General features: G+C 48.1%; 2 protein-coding genes across 2 annotated transcripts in view; one reads left to right on the forward strand and one right to left on the reverse strand.

Moving 5' to 3' along the window:
- Positions 1-927: 927 nt before the first annotated feature.
- On the forward strand, positions 928-10,338 carry MRPL45 (mitochondrial ribosomal protein L45). Its single transcript, XM_053361132.1, has 8 exons — positions 928-1,048; positions 3,407-3,608; positions 4,209-4,326; positions 6,641-6,739; positions 7,417-7,465; positions 8,056-8,205; positions 8,293-8,466; positions 9,926-10,338. The coding sequence occupies exons 1-8, from the start codon at positions 971-973 to the stop codon at positions 10,025-10,027; spliced, it is 972 nt and encodes a 323-aa protein (XP_053217107.1). The 5' UTR covers positions 928-970; the 3' UTR covers positions 10,028-10,338.
- A 3,054-nt stretch (positions 10,339-13,392) lies between these two features.
- The window catches only part of GPR179 (G protein-coupled receptor 179), a 45,697-nt gene continuing 37,030 nt past the window's right edge, over positions 13,393-22,059 (reverse strand). Inside the window, exon 11 of the mRNA XM_053361120.1 lies at positions 13,393-20,737. Within this exon, the coding sequence (XP_053217095.1) occupies positions 15,077-20,737 (5,661 nt within the window). The 3' untranslated portion in view covers positions 13,393-15,076. The remainder of the gene's footprint in view (positions 20,738-22,059) is intronic.

Genomic DNA, 22,059 nt, shown 5'->3' on the forward strand with positions numbered 1-22,059 from the left:
TCCCTGTTCGGTAAAGATCCACATTTCTGGGTTGAGCCCCAACCTAGCCACACTTAGGTGGAATCTAAACACACATAAAAAAGTTTTGAAAATGCTTTTTTAAAAAAAATATTGAAAAACACATTGAATTTGCCGTAGCTCACCATCGCCATCTAGTGTCACATTTGTATAATGCACTTTACAACACACTTGAAACGTTTTATTTGCAGCTGTATTTAGTCCCAGTGAAATCAACGGAGCTATGCTGATTATTTAAGTCACATTGTTTTACACTGATGCAATTCAAATAATCCCGTTCAGTCCTGCTGATTGCAATGGGACTTCTCTAAATGTGACTTAACAGCCTTGTCTATGCGAGTAAACCAGACTGACTTAACTGGGGCTTACTCCCAGGTAGGTGGGGCTGGTATGGGTTGCCATATTTCAAACATATCCGGGCAGAAAAGTTGCTTTCTTTGGCAAAGTTGTTGACTTTTTTTTTTTTTGCCAAAGTTGTTGAGCTTTCCCCCCCTCCCCAAGTTGTTTCCCCCTTCAAAATGCCGGTTTTGCACTATTTTTATGGAAAAACGACACTGCAGACAAGGGCGGCCACACATCTGGATTCTCCCGGACACCAAACCCCATTCCCCCGCGGACACTGCTGCCGAACGGGGTGTTCCTCTTTGACCGGGAAATTCCGGACGCATGGCAACCCCGAATAAGTCCGGATCTAGCCCTGCCTGACGATTCGTTTTTCATTCGTTGTCCTCCCTGAGCTATGACGACGCCTGGTCTTCTGTCTCTGGGACTTTCATCATGCGCCCGCGTGCCAAATATCTCCCTTTGGACGACTGACGCCGAATAGAAGAAAGAATACCAGAGCCTTTGGCGGAGCGGGGCGAGACCGTGACGTCGTCGCTGGAACTTCCCCGCGTTCCACTTCCTCCGCCCTTCGCCCCCTCGTCGTCCTCCTCCCTGCCTTCCTCCCGGCATGCAACGGGCGCGTCTCAAGATGGCTGCCTCCGTGCCGGGGAGGATGGCGAGGCTTCCTTTGCGCGTGGGATGGCAGGTATTGTATTTTCACGGGGGAGGCGGGTCGGTGGGAATAGACGGGGGGGGGGAGCGTGTCTGCCTCAGTATCTCCTCGTGCATGCATGTGCCTCGCCTTGCCTAGCCGTACGAGTAGTTACGGCTTGCCAACATATAAGAAGCAAGAGATCTCTCCTCCCTAAACCCCCACAACGTAAAACGGAGAGGAAATAAAGAAGATAAATAAACTGCAAAAAAAGAAAAGAACGTTAGAGACTGCATCAAAAGGCACCCCCCTATTTTGCTTTTGTTCTTTTACTTAGATGTGCGTTACTGCATATGTGTGCTGTATCCTGTGGGAAAGGCAAACTTGTATATGTTTGAATGTGTGCATGTCTCCGAGGGTTTTTTTTGGTTGTTTTTTTTGGTGGGGGGTTTAATTTGCATCCTTCACAGACACCATTTCAGGAAACAAGGGGAAACTTGTGTGCTTGCTTCTGATTTTGCTTTTAGTCTCTGCAGACTGCTTCCTTTTTTCTTATTTATTTATTTATTGATACTTATTCAGTGATATGCAGACTACTACTTTTTGTGGGAAGTTGTGTAGGTTTGTACTTTCTTTTTTAAATTGTTTTGGAAAGTGATGTGTTTTTGCAGGAGAGAGAAGATCTTGTGAACAATGTATGTTGTTGACATCCTTCTGTCTCAAGAGGCAATGGAAAAGTATGCCATCAGGGGTAAAATCAAACCATTGGAGAGTTACAGCATCTGCTGTGGCTGTAGAGAACAATGTGACAGAGACATGTTTTATTGCAGCTGGGGCAGATGAAGGGATCCAGTTTTGCTGCACTCCTCCCAGTGGTAATTTCTTCTCTGGCTATTGCTATGGATGCACGACCTGACCGCCTGTCTGCAGGCACCATGGTCATCTGGAAGGCATTCCCACACTGTGGGGTTAATGTTGCCAGCCTTCATGCTACATTTGCAGACATCTTTATAACAGAGTTGGTCTGCCAACAGGCCTGGGGCCAGCTCTCTGTAAAGCACATCCTTGGGGATCCATCTTCCATTCTATGTACATGATCAAGCCAGCAAAAACATTGCTGAGACAGAAGTATAAACATTCTGGGAATATGGAATGTGCAGTCCCAGAAGGCAGACTACCTGTTTTTTTTTTGTAAGAAGAGAAATACAATTGGAATGTACCTTGGAGATTATCTAGTTCAACCTTCTGCTTAATGAGGGCATATACAACACCTTAGAACATAGAAAATTGCATTATACTGATTCAGACCATTGATCTGTATAGCCCAGTATTATCTATACAGTGGTACCTCGGGTTACATGCGCTTCAGGTTACAGACTCCGCTAACCCAGAAATATTACCTCGGGTTAAGAACTTTGCTTCAGGATGAGAACAGAAATCGTGCTCCGGCGGCGTGGCAGCAGCAGGAGACCCCATTAGCTAAAGTGGTGCTTCAGGTTAAAAACAGTTTCAGGTTAAGAACAGACCTCCTGAAGGAATTAAGTACTTAAGTACCACTGTACTTATTGGCGGTGGCTCTACAGGGTTTCAGACAGGGGATGTTCCCAACTTTTCCTGGAAATGCCAGAGATTGAACCAGGGACCTTGTGTTTGTAGAGCAGATGTTCTACCACTGAGCCCATTCCTGTCCAGCCTTGGCTTAAATGCTTCCAGTGAAAAGAAGCCCTGAGGCAGTCTGTTTCACTGTTCAACAACTCTTTACCATTAGGAGTCTTCTAATATCTAGCTAAAACCTGCTTCCATTCAACTTCAACCCTTTATTCTAATCTGCCCACTTTCTACCTGATAATCCTTTGGCTGTTTGAGGACCACTATGTTGTCTTCCCTTTAATCTTTTCCAGGCTAAACATGCCCTGCCCTTTCAATCTTTCCCCATACAGCGTCGTTCCCAGACCCCTTGCCGTCCTGGTCACGCATCTCTTGGACATGCTGCTTGCTCCTTCTGTGCATTCATGTACGGTGGTACCTCGGGTTAAGTACTTAATTCGTTCCGGAGGTCCGTTCTTAAACCTGAAACTGTTCTTAACCTGAAGCACCACTTTAGCTAATGGGGCCTCCCACTGCTGCCGCGCCGCCAGAGCCCGATTTCTGTTCTTATCCTGAAGCAAAGTTCTTAACCTGAAGCACTATTTCTGGGTTAGCGGAGTCTGTAACCTGAAGCGTATGTAACCCAAGGTACCACCGTACAAGCTGATATGTGCTGAAGGCTTATCTAATAGGAGAGCATACCGGCCAAAGGGTACATATCTGGGATGAAATCAACTTGATTTGGAAAGCAGATAAACGGTGGGTTATCTGCAGTGCGGTTCAATGTTGTTGATTTGACTTGCTTGTTCTTCTTCCGTTCAACAGGGTGTGGAATGTTTACTGAATGCTGCCCGCTTGGCTCCATCCTCTCTTGTGGTCCCAGTGAGAACAAAGAGGCGGCATTTCATCCCCCCTGCTGTCAATGCAAAGTACACAACTCCGGAAGAGCAGATGAAGCATGCCAGGGCTGCAGGGTTGGTGGTACCTCATGAGCGGTTGATACGCCCCATGAATGTTTCCTGCACAGGTAGGTGGTTGTGATTATTCGTTATGGGGAAGGTGGCTAAAATAGCGCTCAACCTGTGTACGCGACTTTTTGAAATCTTGAGCCCAAAAGCAAAACAGATATCTCACTCATTCTTTTCACATGTTCCTTCAATGCTGTCTGAGTCTTCCTTAGTGTAGAGGAGCCATTCACAAAGTGGGTATGTGGCTTTTAAAAGTGATCAAGGTGTTTTCATTGTAGCTTTAGGGTCCAGGGTGTGACTTTTCCTTGAGTGGGAGCTGGTAGGCTGCCTAGAGACATACTTTTGTCTAGCAGCATTATGTGTTTGTTTAATTTATTTAACGTTTTTTAAACAATCATTTTCTTTTTTTAAAGCACCCCATAGCATGGGGGGCATACCTGTGCATGCATGGGCAACATTTGATGATTTCTATGTGAAGCTTTGTGCACGTGTGGTTGAACAACAATATTTCAGTAGATAAATTAGCAATAATGTGTACCTTAATCGGCTCTCCCAAGAGATAATCTTACATTTTGTCAGGGGGTTAGCTGGTGGTGTTTTTTGTTTTTTGTTTAAATAACCTCTTGCTATATTTGATTGTTTTCTGTTTGGTTACACAGCTGGGATCTTTGATCCTTATATTCCTCCAGAAGGAGATGCCCGCGTGTCGTCTTTGTCAAAGGAAGGGCTGAAGCAAAGGACAGAGCAGGTCAAGCAGACTGCAGTTTCACAGCTAGCGTATGTCCTCCGTTCTCATTCTCTCTCTCTCTCTCTCTCACTCTGGCAGTCAGTCAGTCTAAGACCTCTGGCCACCATTCTATGACTCTGTATTCCTTTTTCTTGCAGTACCTGTGGTTTATGTCACAGATCTCCATAAAGCAACCCTTATTTATTTTTTTATAGGTATGTCTTAAATGTACTCCAACCCTAAAGGCTCCAAACAATAACTTTATGTACATTCCCCCTCCCAAAAAAGCATGTTGTATAGCCCTCATGAGACAGTAGTACTTGAGAATTCAGCGGTAGTGATCTCATATTATGAATGTTAAGGCTTTTTAGAAAATGCTGGTGTGAAGGCTAGATTCAAACACTTCCCTTTAGTGTCTGGGATGCCTGTAGGGAAGGGTTTTTATTTTTACAAGGGGCAGCAGTAACGTAGGAAGCTACCTTATCATTGAGTCAGAACTTTGGCTCATCTACCTAAGTGTTGCCCACTTATTGGTAGTGACTCTCCAAAGTGTCAGGTGGACATTTCCAGCCCTGCATAGAGATGCCAGGAACTGGACCTGATACCTTCTGCATGCAAAGCAGATGTTCTGCCAATGAGCTGCGGTCCCCTCCTACAGCGGTGCAGTCTTAGGAAGTATGATGTGCTGCATATTTTGGCTCTTAGGAATGCACAGACACCTAAATAACCTTCAGAATGTATGATTAAGGTATGTGAGCATACAAACATCCACTAAAGAACCAAAGTATTAGAGGAGTAGATGGAAAGTCTCATCTCCTCCAGTGCTGGCCACTCGGGCACCCTGAGTGATTTAACAAACAGGGTATGGTAGAGAGGGCTGTCCTTTGTAGTTTTTCCTTGGTTCCTGGAAATCTGCGAAATATTGCCTCTTAACATGGAGGCTCAATTCGTGGTTGCAGTAGTTAGGTTTTTCCCCAATCTTCTCCTCCTTGAATTGATCTAACCCTTTAAAGAGTATTGTAAGATAGTGGCAACCACTACATCTTGTGACAAGAAATTCCGTGAAACACCTGGCTACTACAATCTAGTCAAAGTAACCTATTTTATTTGATAAATTCATATACCACCTCTTCAGAAATTTATCACAAGGTGGTGAATAGCGAATAAAGAGTTGAACAAATATGTATGAAACCAAATGGAATTATTATTATTATTATTATTATTATTATTATTATTACTACTATTAAATTTTAAATTTATATACTGCCCTTCATCAGTAGATCTCAGGGTGGTTCACAACATAAAAATACAATATAAAACACAAAATACATGATAAAAACAAGAACAAAAAAACAACACACTAACAACCCCCCTCCCCCTCACAAATACAGTGGTACCTCGGGTTAAGTACTTAATTCCTTCCAGAGGTCCGTTCTTAACCTGAAATGGTTCTTAACCTGAAGCACCACTCTAGGTAATGGCCTCCTGCTGCCGCCACCCCGCCGGAGCACGATTTCTGTTCTCATCCTGAAGCAAAGTTCTTAACCCGAGGTACTATTTCTGGGTTAGCGGAGTCTGTAACCTGAAGTGTATGTAACCCGAGGTACCACTGTACATTTAAAAGGGGTATAAGATGTTAATCAGCCCAAGGCCTGGTTGAAGAGGAATGCTTTTGCCCTGTGCCTAAAGCTGTATAATGTAGGCGCCAGTCGAACCTCCCTAGAGAGAGCATTCCACAAACGGGGAGCCACTGCAGAAAAGGCCCGTTCTCTCCAGACCTCTCATGGGGGAGGCATCTGAAGAAGGGCCTCAGATCATGATCTCAGGATCAGGGTAGGTTCATTTTCCATTTGTTTATACAGAATTGGCTGTGAATCTATATCAGCTTCATGTGCAAGAGCCCCTCTGCATCTCTTCTCTGCGTTTTGCCACGATTTGTAATGTGCCAATTTATAAAATTTGCAAAGGCGGTTCTCCCTTAGAGTAGAGTATTCCTTTCATTTGCATTGCTCCAGTCGGACTCCTTCCAGTAGGCAGGGCTGTGGTGAACAAAACCCTTCTTTCCAGCAGCATCAGTCCACCATTCTAGAACATTGCTGAAAATGCATAATTTAAGGGGGGGATATAGACTATCATGGCAAGTCATGAGGGGGGCTTCTCTGAGCACCTCTCTACCTTCCACAGTTGCTTGAGGGCAAAGTGTGTTAGATGTGGAAGCTATCTTGGGATTTAATCTCACTTCTGTGGTGTATGCATTGTTTCTATAGATGCGAAAAGGCACAGTGCTAACCTTTATGAGGACTGTTTTCCTTGAACTATGGCTGCTTTCTCCCCATCAGACTTCTCTTGTCGTTTCCTTGGCAGGATCCGAAAGATCAAAGATTTTGATCCTGACTTCAGCACAAAAACCTTTCCAGAAAAAGCCCAGAACATCTTTATTGAAGCTCACAATAACTTGACAAAGTAAGATGCTTTAGGATATATCTGTGGGTTCTTGGTTCTGCCTTCTACTCCTGACTTGCAACAATTTCACAATATCTCACAGCCTTTTTCGGATCCAGAGGACTGTTGATATAAAATAGGTTAAATATTGTTTATTGAATAATGTAGGTTGGTATAGGAGTTTTCTCCAAGCTTTTAACTGAGCAAAATTGAGAGTCCAATGAACCTCAGAAGCTTGCCACACACCAGATTTTTTAATACTAAAATTACCAGGCACTCATGCGTCTGCAATTCATGGTGATTTTCCTATCTGCTTTCTGCTCAGCCTGGCTGTAACCTATTAAATCCCAATGGAGAAGCCCCACATTGACTAATGTAGTTCATGCAAACACAGTCTGGTTAAAGGAAAATAGTTGTCCCATCTTAACTAGTTGTGACCAAATAATGGGATACTGTGTATGCTTTGTTAATGATGCTTAAAGACGGGGCAAATCAGGAAGTTTAGTTTCTTGAGAGTGCCACTGTTTTGGGAGGTTCTCAAGAGTTTAGAATTTACCCCTGGTTATGCACAAATGTGCTTCAGGATTATTTTTGTTGCTGACAGTAGAACACCAAACATTTTTAGGAAGAACAGTATCTCGATTAAGTTGGTCTGCATAAGCATTTTGGTAATGCTTTTTTTTTTTTATCCATTACAGCTTTAACAAAGAGAAGCTTCACTCCTTAGTGACTGAACGCTGTTACCCGGTAAATATCTGAGAAGATCAACAAATGTCTGGCTAAAGGGTTAAAAGTCCCTAAAAATGTTAGGAAGAAATGTTGATATGTTAGTGCCTCTTTTATGATTTTATTGCATTTGTTTAAAATGCTTTTGAAGCATCTGTGCTCATAGATCTTGCACGTAAAAGAACAAAATAACACACCCTGTAAATAAAACAATAGCACTGCAGAAGGAACTCCAGCCCGTGGTCCTAATTTAGCCCAGGAGGCTGTTTCCTCCAAGCCACATCCACCTGCCTTACAACCGACTTCATATAGGCACATGTGAAGACATGGCTGAAAAGGAGCAATCGGGAGCCTTACAATGTGCTCCCTGTTGATCCTTGGCAAGCAGGGTTTGCATTTGGCACCTGTTAAACTTGGTGTCCAACAAGCCCCACTTGGGAGCTCCCCATAGCTGTTCCCTTCCACTGGGCTGTACACCAGTTTCTTTCAGAAGCCCCAGACTGTAGCTCATCGCCTGCTGAAAGTGGGGTTGACTTGGATCACGTAGTTTGAGAGGCAAGAAACCCTATTCTCACCCTTGATGCTAAAAACACAAAATGTTGAATTGCTAGGAAATGGTCCGAGGAAACAGATACAAGACTATCCGGTGGAGTTTTCTGGAGTCTCTGGAGCCTCCTAGGGTGGTTCAGGTGCGATGTCCCGATATGGTGAGCAAAACCAACCTGTATGGACAAGTGACGGTTCGAATGCACACTCGGCAGGTGCGTATATCCAGTCTCCCTTGCCCTGGATGCAATGAAACATGTTCTGTCTGCCACTGCTTCCTGATGAAACCTTGCTTCTTCCAGAGTCTAGCTATCTATGACCGGTTTGGGAGGCTGATGCACGGCGGAGAGCAGGTACCAAAGGACGTCCTGGAATACGTTGTGTTTGAGAGGCATCTGGCCAATCCCTACAGCCCGTGGAGATTACACGGCAAGATTGTTCCAGCTTGGGCTCCTCCAAGGGACCCAATTCTTAAGGTACTGTGTTACTAGCAGGAAGCCCAGCATTTTGCTAATCCCTTCACGCTATTTATAAAGGCATCTCCAGGATATGGATGCAAACGTGATGGGAGCCATCCAGTGTTGTTGGCGTTCTTCACGTTACCTTATGTGCAAGATACTTTTGCTTTTTATCTCTGGCTGAATGAGCCAGTGACCTCCCCAAAACATCCTGCTGAGCTTTATGGCTACACAGAGATTTGAAACAGGGCCTTTTTAATGCCTAAATACAAGACCATCAACGGCGCTCACCCCATTTGAGGCACCTTGCAGGCGCTGAAATCCACAAGTGTAAAATTAACCTCAATTTAGTTGTAGAGAGGTGCCCTCCCTTTTCTTAGCTAAGAGCGTGCAGAGGTACTGAGAATATACATTGGAGTAAGACACACAGTGTACAGAGGAAGTTGGTTGTGTGAGACTTGGTTTCACATCCTGTCTCTGGAAGCCTTTGGGTATATTTCAACCATGGCTTCCCCATTTAAATAATCATGGTTAGGCGTGGGAAAAGAAGGCAAGTATAAGCAACTCTGCAATACCTACAGAAGCAAGCTCCCCATAGTCTCTCTGCCATATTCTTAAAAGACCAGATTCCCCATCTCAATGTAGCATCATGCAAAGAAGGAAAACTCAGGGAAGATGTGTAGATGACTGGGTGAGCCTACACAAACAGAGGCTTGCACAGTCCTGAGCATCATTTTGGGATATGGCTGAGAGGGGTGCAAAACCTGTCTTTCATTCCATTTACCATGTGCAAGTTTAGGCCCTAGTCATTGGGTGGTTCTGCGCATGTGCCTCTTCTGCTGCTCAGTTCTAAGGGATAAAACAAAGTGCTGCATATAGGGGCACTTTGAAGTTTTGTTTATCCTTACAATCAGGCGGTATATAAATGTTATGAAATAAACATTGGTGGGGGGGGGGGGAAGGAAGGGGACCAACTTCCTGCTCCTGCCACTGGGTGACCTAGGGATCACTGGCAGGGACCCTGTGGAGAGAAACAAAGTCCCTTCCCCATTGAAATCAGCTTCTGCGATGTGGAATCAATCAGTGTAGATCAGCACTCCCCATTTATTACTCTCTCACGCACATACCTGGAGAGGAGGCAGATTTAAACATTGCTGCTTTTCTCAGCCTCATCCTGAATGCAGCTTTGGGATTGGCAGGGGGAAGCATCTCTTATCTCCCTTTCAGTGTCTGAAAGCCACTTCTGGTGTAAAGAAAAGGAGCAGGACCAGACAAGGAAAACCAAGCTTGGCCTTAAGGCAACTTCCTCCATGATGTGTAGAAGGAGGCTGGGGGAAAACCTGAACTCTCCCTGCCCCCAATCAAATTTGATGGACACTTAGCTAGTATAGTAATTATTGGAGAGCGGCTTCCTTTGAAAATTGATGGGCTCCTTTGTGTCCTTCCTCCCTTCTCTCTCCCCCCCCCCACTTTACAGACTGTTATGATTCCAGGACCAACGCTGGATCCCTCGCAAGAATATGAGGAAATGGATATTCCCCAACAGCCACCAGCTCCACGGACTCAGTGGTACAAATAATACTGAAAAGAAGATCTGCAGGGAGCAGAATTCGATATTGCCAGGCAAGGAGTTCACTGTTGAATTGAGCCCTGCCAGCCTTTAGAGGCCTCTTCCGTTTCATGCCTCTGTTGCAGTCCTTTTCACATGCATTATGGGCAGAGGTTTGTTCTTGAGAACTTGCAACAAGCTGCTCAAAGATGCAGTTGGAGCATTCGGGAAACTGCTGTATATCTCTCCTGTTTTCCGCATCAGACCGGCTGCTGTGTGTCTTCATAAACTGGCCTGCAATGGCCTGTTACTTGTTGTTCAGTAAATTAATAGATTTGAAAGGAGTGTTTTCATTCTTAAAAAGAAAAACAGCCCATTTACTGCTCCTCAAGGCTTTCTGGAACCAGCAGTTCTGTTCTAGAAGGCTGTGCTCCCTAATGCCAGATGGGTTGAAGCTGGCTGAAAGCCTTCTGCACATGTTCAGAGGCATGCAGCTATTTCTTGGGTAGAGGAAGATAGAACTGATCTCTGGGCTTTCAGAATAAGCCTAGAGTTAGCTGGTTTTAAACCGAGGGCCTCTCTATCCATTTACCTAACAGTGTAGTAGCTGCATGGAATCCAGCCTTGTTCCTAACAAAGAAACCCTGTTGTTTTGGGAACATTGCATTTTCCAAACACACAGTGCTGCATTCTTATAATGGCTTAAATAGAACTCCCCTGTTCTCGCTATCTCTGAATGTTCTACCTACAAGAAACATGCAGGGAGTTTCTCCTGATTGTTGCTTGGTCAGTTTCAGCTGGAATGATCATCAGTCCTTACCAAAGTGGAGGTGTCGGCAAGGCTAACCCCTTCCCTGACACATACACACAGAGAGTGGGCCCACAGCATCATTCTGGATCCTCCTCTTATATGTGGACTTGATATCAGACTTGCTTTCTTAAATTGGGATTTATAAGCAAGGCTATACATGTAGTCAGTGCTAAAATAAGTTGTTGTTTTTTAAAAATGTGCCTTAAAAAATACTACAGCCACAGTTGGCTGGGGTAACGATAAGCACCTGATTCCTTCTGCACAGAGCATTGTGAAAACAAGGTCGGTGTTACAAAAAGAAAAGAAAAAAGATCCACCCCTGATATAAATCCAAAGCATCAGCCACACACATCCTATCAATATAGAGATAAGTCTTTTATTTATGTATTTACATTTATTACAGAATTAGATGACCTCGTTTGATATTCAGTGCTGAGACAGACAGGGGCGACCTCACACACTACATTAGCGGTACTTCCTAAAAGTGCAACGGGACACAGCTCACAGGGGGGGAAGTGGGACCCATAAAGTAAATATCGGATCCCTGCTTTATTGTAAAGCAGAAAATGTGTGTGTGTGTGCTGCTTGCAGTTTCTTTGCATGGGGAGGAGAGGGGAATAAAGAGAAGTCATCCTTTCCCCCTGAATTCTTCTCCTGATTCTCAGTAAGTGAAGCCAGGAGTGGAGAACCTTTTTTTCGCTGGAGGGTCACAAACCCTTCATGGGCAGCTGAGGGTGGGGTGGGTGGGGAGGCGGTTGCATGCATGCAAGTGGGGTGAAAGTAGGTGAGGAAGTAGGTGAGGCTGGATGCAAAAGGAGGTAGAGTAAGGGATGTGACTCTTACCATTGTATAGTAGGCTGCATTCCAGCCACACACAAGTCAGGTTTCTGCACACTCACGCGCGTCTGTCTATCCTACATCCAAGCAAGCAAGAAGCATGGTCACAATTCAAGGTCACACTGCAGCCAGGCAAAAGCACTTGAGAGGGGCACGGAGCAGCATGGGTTAATGGTGTGGCCTGGGGGCAGCCTGGAGGACATCTGGTCCCTGGGCCTGAGGTTCCCCATTCTTAATTTAAGCAGCTATGGCGAGGAGGAGATCTGAATGGAACGTTCACGTTCGATGGGTTTGTCTTTAGATGTGCGCAGGAATCCATCTCTCAACCCCTTGATCCTCACTAGGTTGCCGATGGGTCAAGCCAGGCCAGTTGAACCTATTCACTTCCTGTACAGTGGTACCTCGGGTTAAGAACTTAATTCGTTCTTGAGTTCCATTCTTAACCTGAAACTGTGCTTAACCTGAGGTACCACTTTAGCTAATGGGGCCTCCCGCTGCTGCCGCGCAGCTGGTGCATGATTTCTGTTCTCATTCTGAAGCAAAGTTCTTAACCCGAGGAACAACTTCCGGGTTAGCGGAGTCTGTAACCTGAAGCATCTGTAACCTGAAGTGCCTGTAACCCAAGGTACCACTGTACTTTTGTACACTATAAGGGGGCTTTTCTACCAGAAATTCAGTCCTGGCGACATGTTTTCTTATGCACAATGGCAGCTAGGATGGAATCTCCTGTAGGCAATGCTTCCTGGGATGCTGAGTTTGAATAGGCTATCCCCATAGTGCCGCCATGTGCGGAGATGCCTCCATTCCTGCTGCGCGCTTCCATGTACTGTTGGCTCTGGACCAGAAAGGAGGGACTTAGGCCCAGTGAAGCTTTGTAGAGTGGGGATAAGAGCAGCCTTGCCTTGCAGGGCAAAGGAACTGGGAATAGAGAGGGACCTCCGAAGAAAATCGCACTGCAAGCTCTCCAGGTTGGCCGTTGCAGAAAGGATGACCCCAGGGCATGGCAGCAGTGTGCCATGAGAAATCAACAAAAGGCTCCTTTGAGCCCAAGGTGTCCGTCCTCAGAGGAGGCTGGCTACCCGTTGTGTTTCTGTGATTCACTACTCTGGCCATGTCTCTCCCACTTGGTCTCCTTGGTGTAATTCTGCTGCCTCTTGGGAGTGGTTGAGTGATCCCGTCACTCACAGTTGCAGAGACACAGCAGAATTACTCACTTTTGGAGGGACGCTGCATCTCGGTGTCAGTCACTGTTTTGGGTTTGCTTGCCTCTAACTAAGGCAGTCAGACCAGAGACTCAATAAGGTATATGGAGGATATTCTTTGAGGCTGAGCAATTATTATTTTATTCTAGAAGTGTGTCTCCAACAAAACTGGCCAGTGACTGGCAGTGTCTCTGTCAGGCAGGGCTCCTTCCCTGTCCAACCTAGAGATACTTTGTCCATCAATCGAGGGCTCAATTGCTGAGCTACAACCACCATATGGAGGCTGCTTTATGCGGCATGTGTTGCCACACCAATATATTTTTTTCTCTCCTGCAGTGACTCTTGGATTGGGTCATTTCTGTCCATGCCACCATGCATGCCCCAAAGGACAAGGTGAAAGCCTACTGACTGCCATAGTGCTGATTAGCTCGTCCTAGTACTGAACCTAAAGCTACTTCCTGAGTTTCATTTGGGGGGGGTAAGCAGGTCAAAGTCTGGCACACAATTTAAGAAGAAAGGGCAAAAGACTACTGTTATTCAAACACTAAGGGTCAGCAGAGGCAGGAAGGAAGGGTTAGCCCCCTCCCTTCGGTAGCCAAGTAACAATGAACAAACTTTGTAGGAGTTACAGCTTAGCTGCCACTCCTCTGCAATAGGCAGTTGCAGGGAAGTCTTGTGTGTGCTTCACTGTGCACACTCGGTTCATGCTGGCAAACAGAAAGACTCGCCTGGCCCAGAGCAGGAAAAGGCAGCATGTTTCCAGGCTTCCAGTAGATAGGCACCTGGTTGGCCACTGTGAGAATAGGATGCTGAGCTGGTAGATGGGCTTTTTGTCCAATCCAGCAGGGCTGGAAAGTCCCAGGCTTAATCCCTGGGAAAATTCTGAGATTCCCCACTTTAGGCAAACATTAAGGCTTCCTTTGTGTCAGCCAATTATTAAAACTGCTCATGACATGTCCTCCCAAAAGATATGTGAAAACATCTGGGCGTGGGGAGACTTGCGGAGCGACTGATAACCAAAAGTTAACATTCAGATACCTTTGGAGGCATTAAAAAACAAAGTGTTAACCTTATGTGGGTCTGGGAGCAGGTCCAACTTGAGAAGCTTTGCTGCCTGAGCTGGAGCAGCAAATGTTGGACCCCACCCCAAATCAAGGTGCATAGTATAGTACCCAAGATCAGCCAAGTTATTTTGGCACCTGAGACAGAAAATACCATGAACGCCTCTTCTCTCTCTGCGGCAAATGCAATAATAGCAAAGAATAAACTTTTTTGTTGTGCTTTCATGATGCCCAACGTGAGGCAGCTGCCTTATTTTATCCAATGATAGGGCTGGCCCCAATTCTGATAAATCAGCAGTTGGGAACCAATGGCCCTCCAGGTGTCGCTGGGCTACAACTCCCATCAGCCCCAACCAGCATGGCTAATGATCAGGGATGATGGGAGTTGTAGTCCAACAGCAACCTGAAGGGCCAAAGGTTCTCCACGGCTGCGATAAATAGAGAAGAGCAGGTATGAGGTTTGGAATTAAACGGGAAGATTATCCTGAGCAGAATTATCCCCTTTCCCTTGCAAAGGGAATACAGAAGGTGCGCTCATTACTTGAAACAATAAGTAACACTTTCGGGATTCATTACCCAGTCGTTCATCAGCCACAATGAACTACATTTGTTCTTGTTCCCAACCCGTTAAGCCACCTAGTTCAGATCAAAGTTGTAAAAGAAAACCCAGGAAAGAAGCCTATGTAATTTATGCAAGTCTCTTTGTCGAATAGTTCCCAGTTCCCTTGTGATTTGATGTTCAAGCTTGCTCAAAGCCCCTCTTATTAATTTACTTGTTTAATGTGAGCATGTTATCCAGGTGGTGTTGTTTGCAGACATCAGGAGTGGGTGGTCTGGAAACACCTGGGGGGCGTCAAGGCAAGGCCGGGTTCTACACGCTACACACACAGAACGGAACGTGCAGACTTTAGAAGCTAGCTTGGGTTTTCTGCAAATGAAGGCAGGAAGGTACAACTTTTCTCTAACGAACAGCAGTCTGCCAGCCTGGTAATGCCCAAGCGTAGTGCATTTCCCTTATCAAATGTGGTCAGCAGCATCACCAGAGCTGGCAGAAGTCTTTTGTTTTCAAATCCGGGCAGCCGGCTGACTTGAGCCATTTTGCGGCTGCACGGGCAGTCCTTTCTCAAGAAGATTTTTCTCTCTAAGCGAGTCCTCGGCTGCGTCGGGTTCAGTCACAGTCCCAGGGACAGATGTCTGATTTGGCTTTGCTGGGGGGACCCTCCGCCTCGCCCGCCCCAGGCTCCTTCCCTTCTTTGCTTTTCATTGAAGTGGCGGTGGCAGCAGCAGGGCTGGGCTCATCCCAGGGACACACCTCAGAGAAGCTTTTGCTGATTTCAGCAGTCTCTCCCCCAGTCAATACAGAGTCCCCCTCTGCTTCCCAAGGGCAGACGTCAGCCGCAGGGCGGTCACCTTGGCGTCTCGCTGGTGTATCCACAAATGGGCTGCTGCCTTTGCTTAGACCTTGGGGCGGAAGACTGCGACACAAAGGCTTGTGTCCTGCCAGACCAGCCTCTTTGCTCTGGGAGCTCTTCACGCTGGCCGTTGCCTTCTCCGTCCCACCGGTGTGTGTCGTGTGTCTTTCATTCTTAGTAGGCAACAGCGTTCCTGCTTCCCACGGACAAACGTCTTCTTTAGCGGATGCTTCCGGCTGATCTGTTTCCCAAGGGCAGACCTCTGGCTTCCTGCTTTCGGCGCTGCCGGGCTTCTTGGAAGCAGCGGTGGCAGGAGCACTTGCAATCGAGACTTCTGCAGCGTCCGTGCTCTCCCATGGACAGATGTTTTCTCGAACGCTCGTCCCTTTCTGCAGAGGTTTTGGTGGTTTTTCGGGGCCTTTTGAACCTGCTGTTATACCCTCCTTTGAAACGGCACCCACATCCTTACTCAGTGTCCCTTTCTCGAACAGCGCCCCGGCCAGGTCCCATGGGCACACTTCAACCTGGGCAGGAGATCCGAATTCCTGGGTCTCCCATGGGCAAACCTCAGCTTTTAGACTTTCAACACTCTCTGATTTCATGGAGCCAACCTTGGACAAATCTAGGCTTTTACTCCCTTTTACTGAGAATTCATCGCCAGTTTTCTGGGAGTAAGAAAACCCTTGATGGCTTTGAGTCTTCTCTATCTTCTTAGAGGCAATTTCTCCCCCAGCTGTCTTCAAACCTGGAGCGGTCAGCGCTTTGGCCATTGACGCTCCCTTTGCATCTTGCATTGATGCCCCTCTGGTGACTGGCACTGGCGGCGTTTTCACGGGGAACATATCAGTCTTGCCACTAGACTCCTCATCCTCAACTTCCCAAGGACACACCTCTGCCCTCAAGCTTTCGGCGCTGCTTGATTTCTTTGAGCTAGCTCGGGACAGGTCTGGACTTCTGCTGCTGGACAGTTCCACGCTCTCCCAAGGGCAGATGGATTCTTGAGGGCTGGTTACTTCTGTCCTGACCTGCAACAGATCTAGACTTCGGGTGCTTTTGGCAGGTGGTTTCTCAAAGTCCATATTCTCCCGCGTGGCACCATACTCCTGGTGGCTTTTTGACTTCTCTATCTTCTTAAATGTTTCTCCTCCAGCTTTCTTTGAGTCTGGACTTCTTTGTGCCTTGCCTTTCTTCCCCTGGGAAATCTCAAGTGGACTCCCCCTTCCCTTCCCTTTTTCAAATGGGGCTGTGGCTACAGACCATGGGCAGATGTCCATCGTGCTGCTTGCTTCCTCTTCCTCCGTCTCCCATGGACAAACCTCGGCCCGTAGACTTTCAGCGCTGTCTGATTTCCTTGATCCAGCTTTGGATAGGGCTGGGCTTTGGCCTCCGGACCTTCCTGAAGGTTCATCAAGTTCCATGCTCTCCCATGGACAGATGTCCTCTCGCGAGCTACTTAGCTCCTCCATTGGCTTCCATAAAACCCGTGGGGAGGGGCTTCTGCTGCCGTCTTTCCCTTTGGCGACTCCACCCTCCTCCTCCTTCCCCACCGCACTTCCTTCAGCTACTTCCCAAGGACAGACCTCTGCCTTTAAGCTCTCAACACTGTCTGATTTCTTGGTAGGGATTTTGGACCCTTCAGGTTGAGCAGAGAGTTCACCGGGTTCTTCTCCGCTGTCCCAGGGGCAGGCAGACTCTTGAGCACTTCTCACCTTCTCTGTTGTTTTAGAAGCACCTACTTGGTTCAGTGGGGCAGCCCTCTGGCTCTCACGAGCCCCAGCACCCTCTGGCAATGGCCTCTTGTCTACTGGACTTGAAGGCATCTCCCATGGGCACACATCTGCCTTAGGGCTGGTTTCTGCTTCCTGACTTTCCCAGGGACACACCTCCACCTTAAGGCTTTCAACGCTAATGGATTTTTTAGAGCCAGCTTTAGATGGGCCTGGACTCTTAGCACTGGGCCCTGTTGACTGGTCATCGGTGTCCACGGTCTCCCAAGGACAGATAGATTCTCGTGGACTGCTTGCCTTCTCCCGAGGTTTAGACGTGGTGTCTCCAACCACCTTTGCTGCCCCATTGGCATCTTGCTTTGAGGACCTTCTTTCTGACTGAGCTGGAGGCACTTCCCAGGGGCAGATTTCTGCTTTAGCACCAACGTCGGCGCTTGCAGTTTCCCACGGACAAATTTCTGCCTTTTGGCTTTCCACACGGTCCAATTTCAAGCTGCCTTTGGACAGATCCGGACTCTTGAGCTTAGGTTGGATAAGTGAATCTTCCCTACCTGTGCTCTCCCATGGGCAGACTGGCTCTCTAGTCCCGCTGCTTCCCTTCTCTGGTGCTGTATCCCTAGGTCCTGTTTTCTCCTCTTTGGAGACCGTGCTTGCTGTTCTAATACCTGCTTCTGCCTCTTGTGCTTCCCAGGGAGCAACCTCTGCCTTTTTGCTCTGGAAGCTATCAGGCTTCTTTGAGCTGACATTACTTGGGTCTAAAGCTTTTGCACAGGGCTTTAGCAAAGTACCCTCCAATTCCACGTCCTCCCAGGGACAGACAGAGCCGCGCTGTATGTTGTCCTCTAGTGTTTTAAGGGGATGTGGTGCTTGCAATATAATGCCCTTGGAAGGTTCTCCTTCAGGCCAGTTCGGTCCTTTTTCTAACGAAGGTGCAGCTGCTTCCCAGGGACACACTGCAGCGGCATCAGTTTCCCAAGGGCAGACCTCCAGTTTTTTACCTTGCCCACTGCTTGATGCCTTCAAAGCTGCTTTGGGCAGTTCTTGTGGTTGGGTGGCAGGTTTTGTAGAAGAGCCTTCAGCACCTGCATCCTCCCAAGGGCAAACAGCGATTTGATGGCTGCTGTCTCTCTCCAGTTTCCTGTTTTTGGACAACGGACTTTTGATCTTTTTGCCTTCAGTCCCTTTGGAGCCTTCCCCTGAAACTCCACACACTTTCTCCGATGCTGCATCGCTCATCTCCCAAGGGCATATTGCCGCTTTGACGTCTGCTCCGCTGTCAGATTTCCTCAGAGTTGCTCCATGTTGAGCATCTTTCCCCCCTGGCAATTCCATGGACTCCCAGGGGCAAACAGAGTCTTCTTGGTGGCTGGCTTCTTTCCCTCCTGATGGTCTTAGCAGGGTGGTGCTCTTTGTCTCTTTGGAGGATCCTTCATTGTCCTCCCGAGATGTCTTTATCTTTGATGGAAGTTCTTCCATTTCCCAAGGGCAGATCTGTGTTTTAACACTCATGTCGACCTCCTCAGATTCCCAAGGACTAACCTGTGCCCTCCTGCTCTCAACGCTCCCAGGTTTCTTTCGGTCTCCCTTGGACTGGTCCGGGCTCTTCTCAATCTCTGTTCCCAGAGAGGGCTCCTTGATATCTCTGGAATCAGCCTGGCCACTCACCTTCTCTTGGGATTCACTTGGAAGAGTCTCTCTCAAAGATGTTCCTTTTTTGGGCCCATCAGAAGGCTTCCCTCTGCCCTCTGTTACTGCCTTGTCCTCTCTCAAGGCACTGCTGGTTCCCCAGGACGGTTGGTCAGTTTTCGTGCTGGCTGGGATCTCAGCCACTTCCCAAGGACACGCCTCTGCCTTTTTGCTGTCTGCCTTGGAAACCACTAGAGAGGGAGTGGTAGCAGTTTTGCCCTTTCGCATTTGATCCTCCTCCACACTGTCCCAGGGGCACACAGATTCCCGTTGGCTCTTGCTTCTTTCCAGCCTGCTAGGGTGCATCTCTCCAGCACCTTGGGAACCTATTGCTTCTGTGCTGACCTCCCAAGGACAGACCTCCAGCGCTTTGCTTGGACTATTCTTAGTGCTTGGAAGGGCCTCTTCCTCCTCCTCTTTCTCGTCCCAAGGACAGATGGTTGCTTGCTTGCTGACTACCTTTGCCCTGGTCTCTGTAATCACCTCTTTCCTTGGTGACCCTCCTCCGGCAGACACTGAGGCTGTCGCTGCCAGCTTGGGCTTCTCGCTCTTTCCATTGGCATCCTTCTCATTTTTCTTCTGGCTTTCTTCAGCATCCTTCCTTGCCCTTATGCTTGTCTTTATCCTCGACCTGTTGAACGCTTTGATGGCCATGCCTAAGCCTTTCATGGAGCTTTTGGAAATGGATGCTTGGGGCTGTTTCTCAGGAGAACTCTTCTGGCTATCTGACTCGCTTGTCTCAGAGTCCTTTTTGCTCGGGACGGGCACTTCCATGACTTCCCAAGGGCAGACTTCTGCAGCCATGGAGGCCAGCCTGTTTAGCGCCACCGGGGAAGAAAGTGGCACGGCTCCTTCGGCCTGCCTAGTCCTTTCTGTCTCAGCCTTTGCCAGAGGCTCCTCTGTTTCCCATGGACATATGTTTGCCAACATGGGTCCATCTTTGAGATCACCTGGGCAGGGCTCGGAGGAAGGTTGCATTTGGTCCAGGCCATCCTGAGGAGCAGAGTCTTTTCTTTTGAGGCTGTGAGCCAAACTTTGCTGCCTGACAGGTGGTTCAGGGGGTATCTTCTTGCTGATCGGGTGCCTCTTCCCAAGCAAATCGGAGGTGTTGACGCTGATGCTCCTGATGGACGCGTATGTGACATGCTTCTGGGATCTGCTTTCCGAGGGCGTCGAGGGGGCCGTCGCAGCTTCTCTGCTGGAGCTGCCGTCTTCCAGGAGGGAGCTCACAGTTCCCTCTGAGGTATCGTCCCTCTGGAGCTGTTTTGCTGCCACCTCCGAGGCCACATCAGTAACCTCTGTGTGCCCGGAGACGTCACTTTCCATTGCAGAGTCACTTTCCACAGCTGCTCTGCTCCCTTTGTCTTGGGCTAGCTTACTGCCGTCTTCCAAGTAGGCCCTGCTGGTGAGGAGCAAGGCTTTCTCTTTGGCGCTGGTGACGACGCTGAGGGATTTCTGCAGAGGGGAAGGCCTGGGATGCAGAGGCTTCTTATCTGCCGTCAGGTTGTGAGCGCTGGCCGACTTGTAGACCAGAGGGGCCGAGTCGTCGAGAGAGTCGCTGTTGGACCTCTCCGAGGCTTTCTTGGCTAGCTTTTTCCTCATCAGCGAGTCTAGCAAAGGAGCTTCTTTGCAGCTGTCGTGCCTGGCTGGTAAGCTGTTCTCCTTGGCATCCCTCACGTGCTCGTAAGTGCTGTGGGACTTCTTCAGCGAGGAGGCTGCCTTGTGTCTGGAAGAGGAGTCCTCTTTCAGTTTCATGCTCGAGCTGCCGGAATCCAAGGGCCTGCGCTTGTAGGACCCGGAGCGGCTCCCTCCCCCCACGGACCCGTCTTTCTCCTCTTTGCTGTGCTGCCGGGACATCGACTCGGGGATCTCGGTGATGCGCCTCATGAGGGAGCGGCCCAGGCTCCGCTTGGAACTTCTCTTCTTCTGAAGATGAGGGTTGTTGGCCGTCATCTTCTTGGTCTTGTGAACCTCAAGTTGCGTGTAAAGCTTTTTCAGTTCATCCTACATGTTATGTGTAGCGGGGAGGGGGGTGGCGGTTGCGGTGAAGCGGGGGGACACAGACACAAAAGGGGGGGGAGAGGGAAGACAAAAAGAAAACCCTTATTCAGTCAAAAGCCTAATGGCAACAGTTGTGTCATCGTAGGGGCTCAGCGACAACACTGGGGGGTTTTATAAATGCAAGGCCTTCTGTTCCTTGAGCAGAACCTGTGAGCCCTCCGGGTTTTGCTGGATTACGACTCCCATCATCCCTGGCTGTGGCTGATGGGTATTGGGAGTCCAGTGGCATCTGGAGGGTCCCGGGCCCCTATCCTTAGGATCACCGGAAGCAGTGCCTTTTTTCTAGAAAAATAGGTGCCGGGACTCACCATGAAGTCACTACATTAAGTGCCACACTTTTTAACAACAGTAAAAGAGGTGCTGGTACTGCGTACTCTTGAGTACCCTCTTGAAACCAAAAGCACTGACCGGAAGTAGCTAGTATTAAGGGTCATGGGTCCCCCCATTCCATGCTGGCGTTTCCGGGGGCCAGTTGTGGCATGAAAAGGAGGCAAGGAAGCACTGTTGGCAGAAGCCTTTAGCTGGGTGGGGCAGACCACAGTGAGGTTTTCAGTTCTCCCATGTGGCCTCGACACGTACGGTTGACCCATAGCAAGGAATGGAAGGTAAGCATCTCAGGCTTGCTTGCCCCATTCCCGGGCACTGAATGTTTGTATGAATGCACATCCATTCATAACGTGAACATGAATGGAGTGGTAAGGGATGGATGGCACGGATGGGATGTTATCGGTGTGCAATTTATTATTTATTTATTTATACCCCTCCCATCTGGCTGGGTTTCCCCAGCCACTCTGGGCTGCTTCCAACAAAATATTAAAAATACATTAAGACATCAGTCATTAAAAACTTCCCTAAACAGGACTGCCTTCAGATACATTCTAAAAGTCAGAGAGTTGATTATTTCCTTGACATCTGATGGGAGGGTGTTCCACAGGGCGGGTGCCACTACCGAGAAGGCCCTCTGCCTTGTTCCCTGTAACCTCACTTCTCGCAGGGAGGGAACCGCCAGAAGGCCCTCGGAGCCAGACCTCAGTGTCCGGGCTGAATGATGGGGGTGGAGACGCTCCTTCAGGTCTACTGGGCCGAGGCCATTTAGGGCTTTAAAGGTCAGCACCAACACTTTGAATTGTGCTCGGAAATGTGCACATGCACAAAAAAGGTCTGTCTGCCGTACGCGTGCACTGGGTCCGTGCTTTATCACCACCCCCACCGCTCCTAATTTGTTCCCCACAACCAAAGCCCTAGGTTGAGAAGAAAGGCAGCTA

The sequence above is a fragment of the Podarcis raffonei genome, chromosome 13 (assembly GCF_027172205.1).
Source record: "Podarcis raffonei isolate rPodRaf1 chromosome 13, rPodRaf1.pri, whole genome shotgun sequence".
In the NCBI taxonomy this organism is placed as follows: domain Eukaryota; kingdom Metazoa; phylum Chordata; class Lepidosauria; order Squamata; family Lacertidae; genus Podarcis; species Podarcis raffonei.

Bases quoted from the DNA above. Each gene is read 5' to 3' on its own strand.
- MRPL45 (XM_053361132.1), top strand. From the start codon at position 971: ATGCAACGGGCGCGTCTCAAGATGGCTGCCTCCGTGCCGGGGAGGATG. The intron at 1,049-3,406 runs GTATTGTATTTT...TCCGTTCAACAG, and splicing joins CTTTGCGCGTGGGATGGCAG to GGTGTGGAATGTTTACTGAA. The intron at 4,327-6,640 runs GTATGTCCTCCG...TTTCCTTGGCAG, and splicing joins ACTGCAGTTTCACAGCTAGC to GATCCGAAAGATCAAAGATT.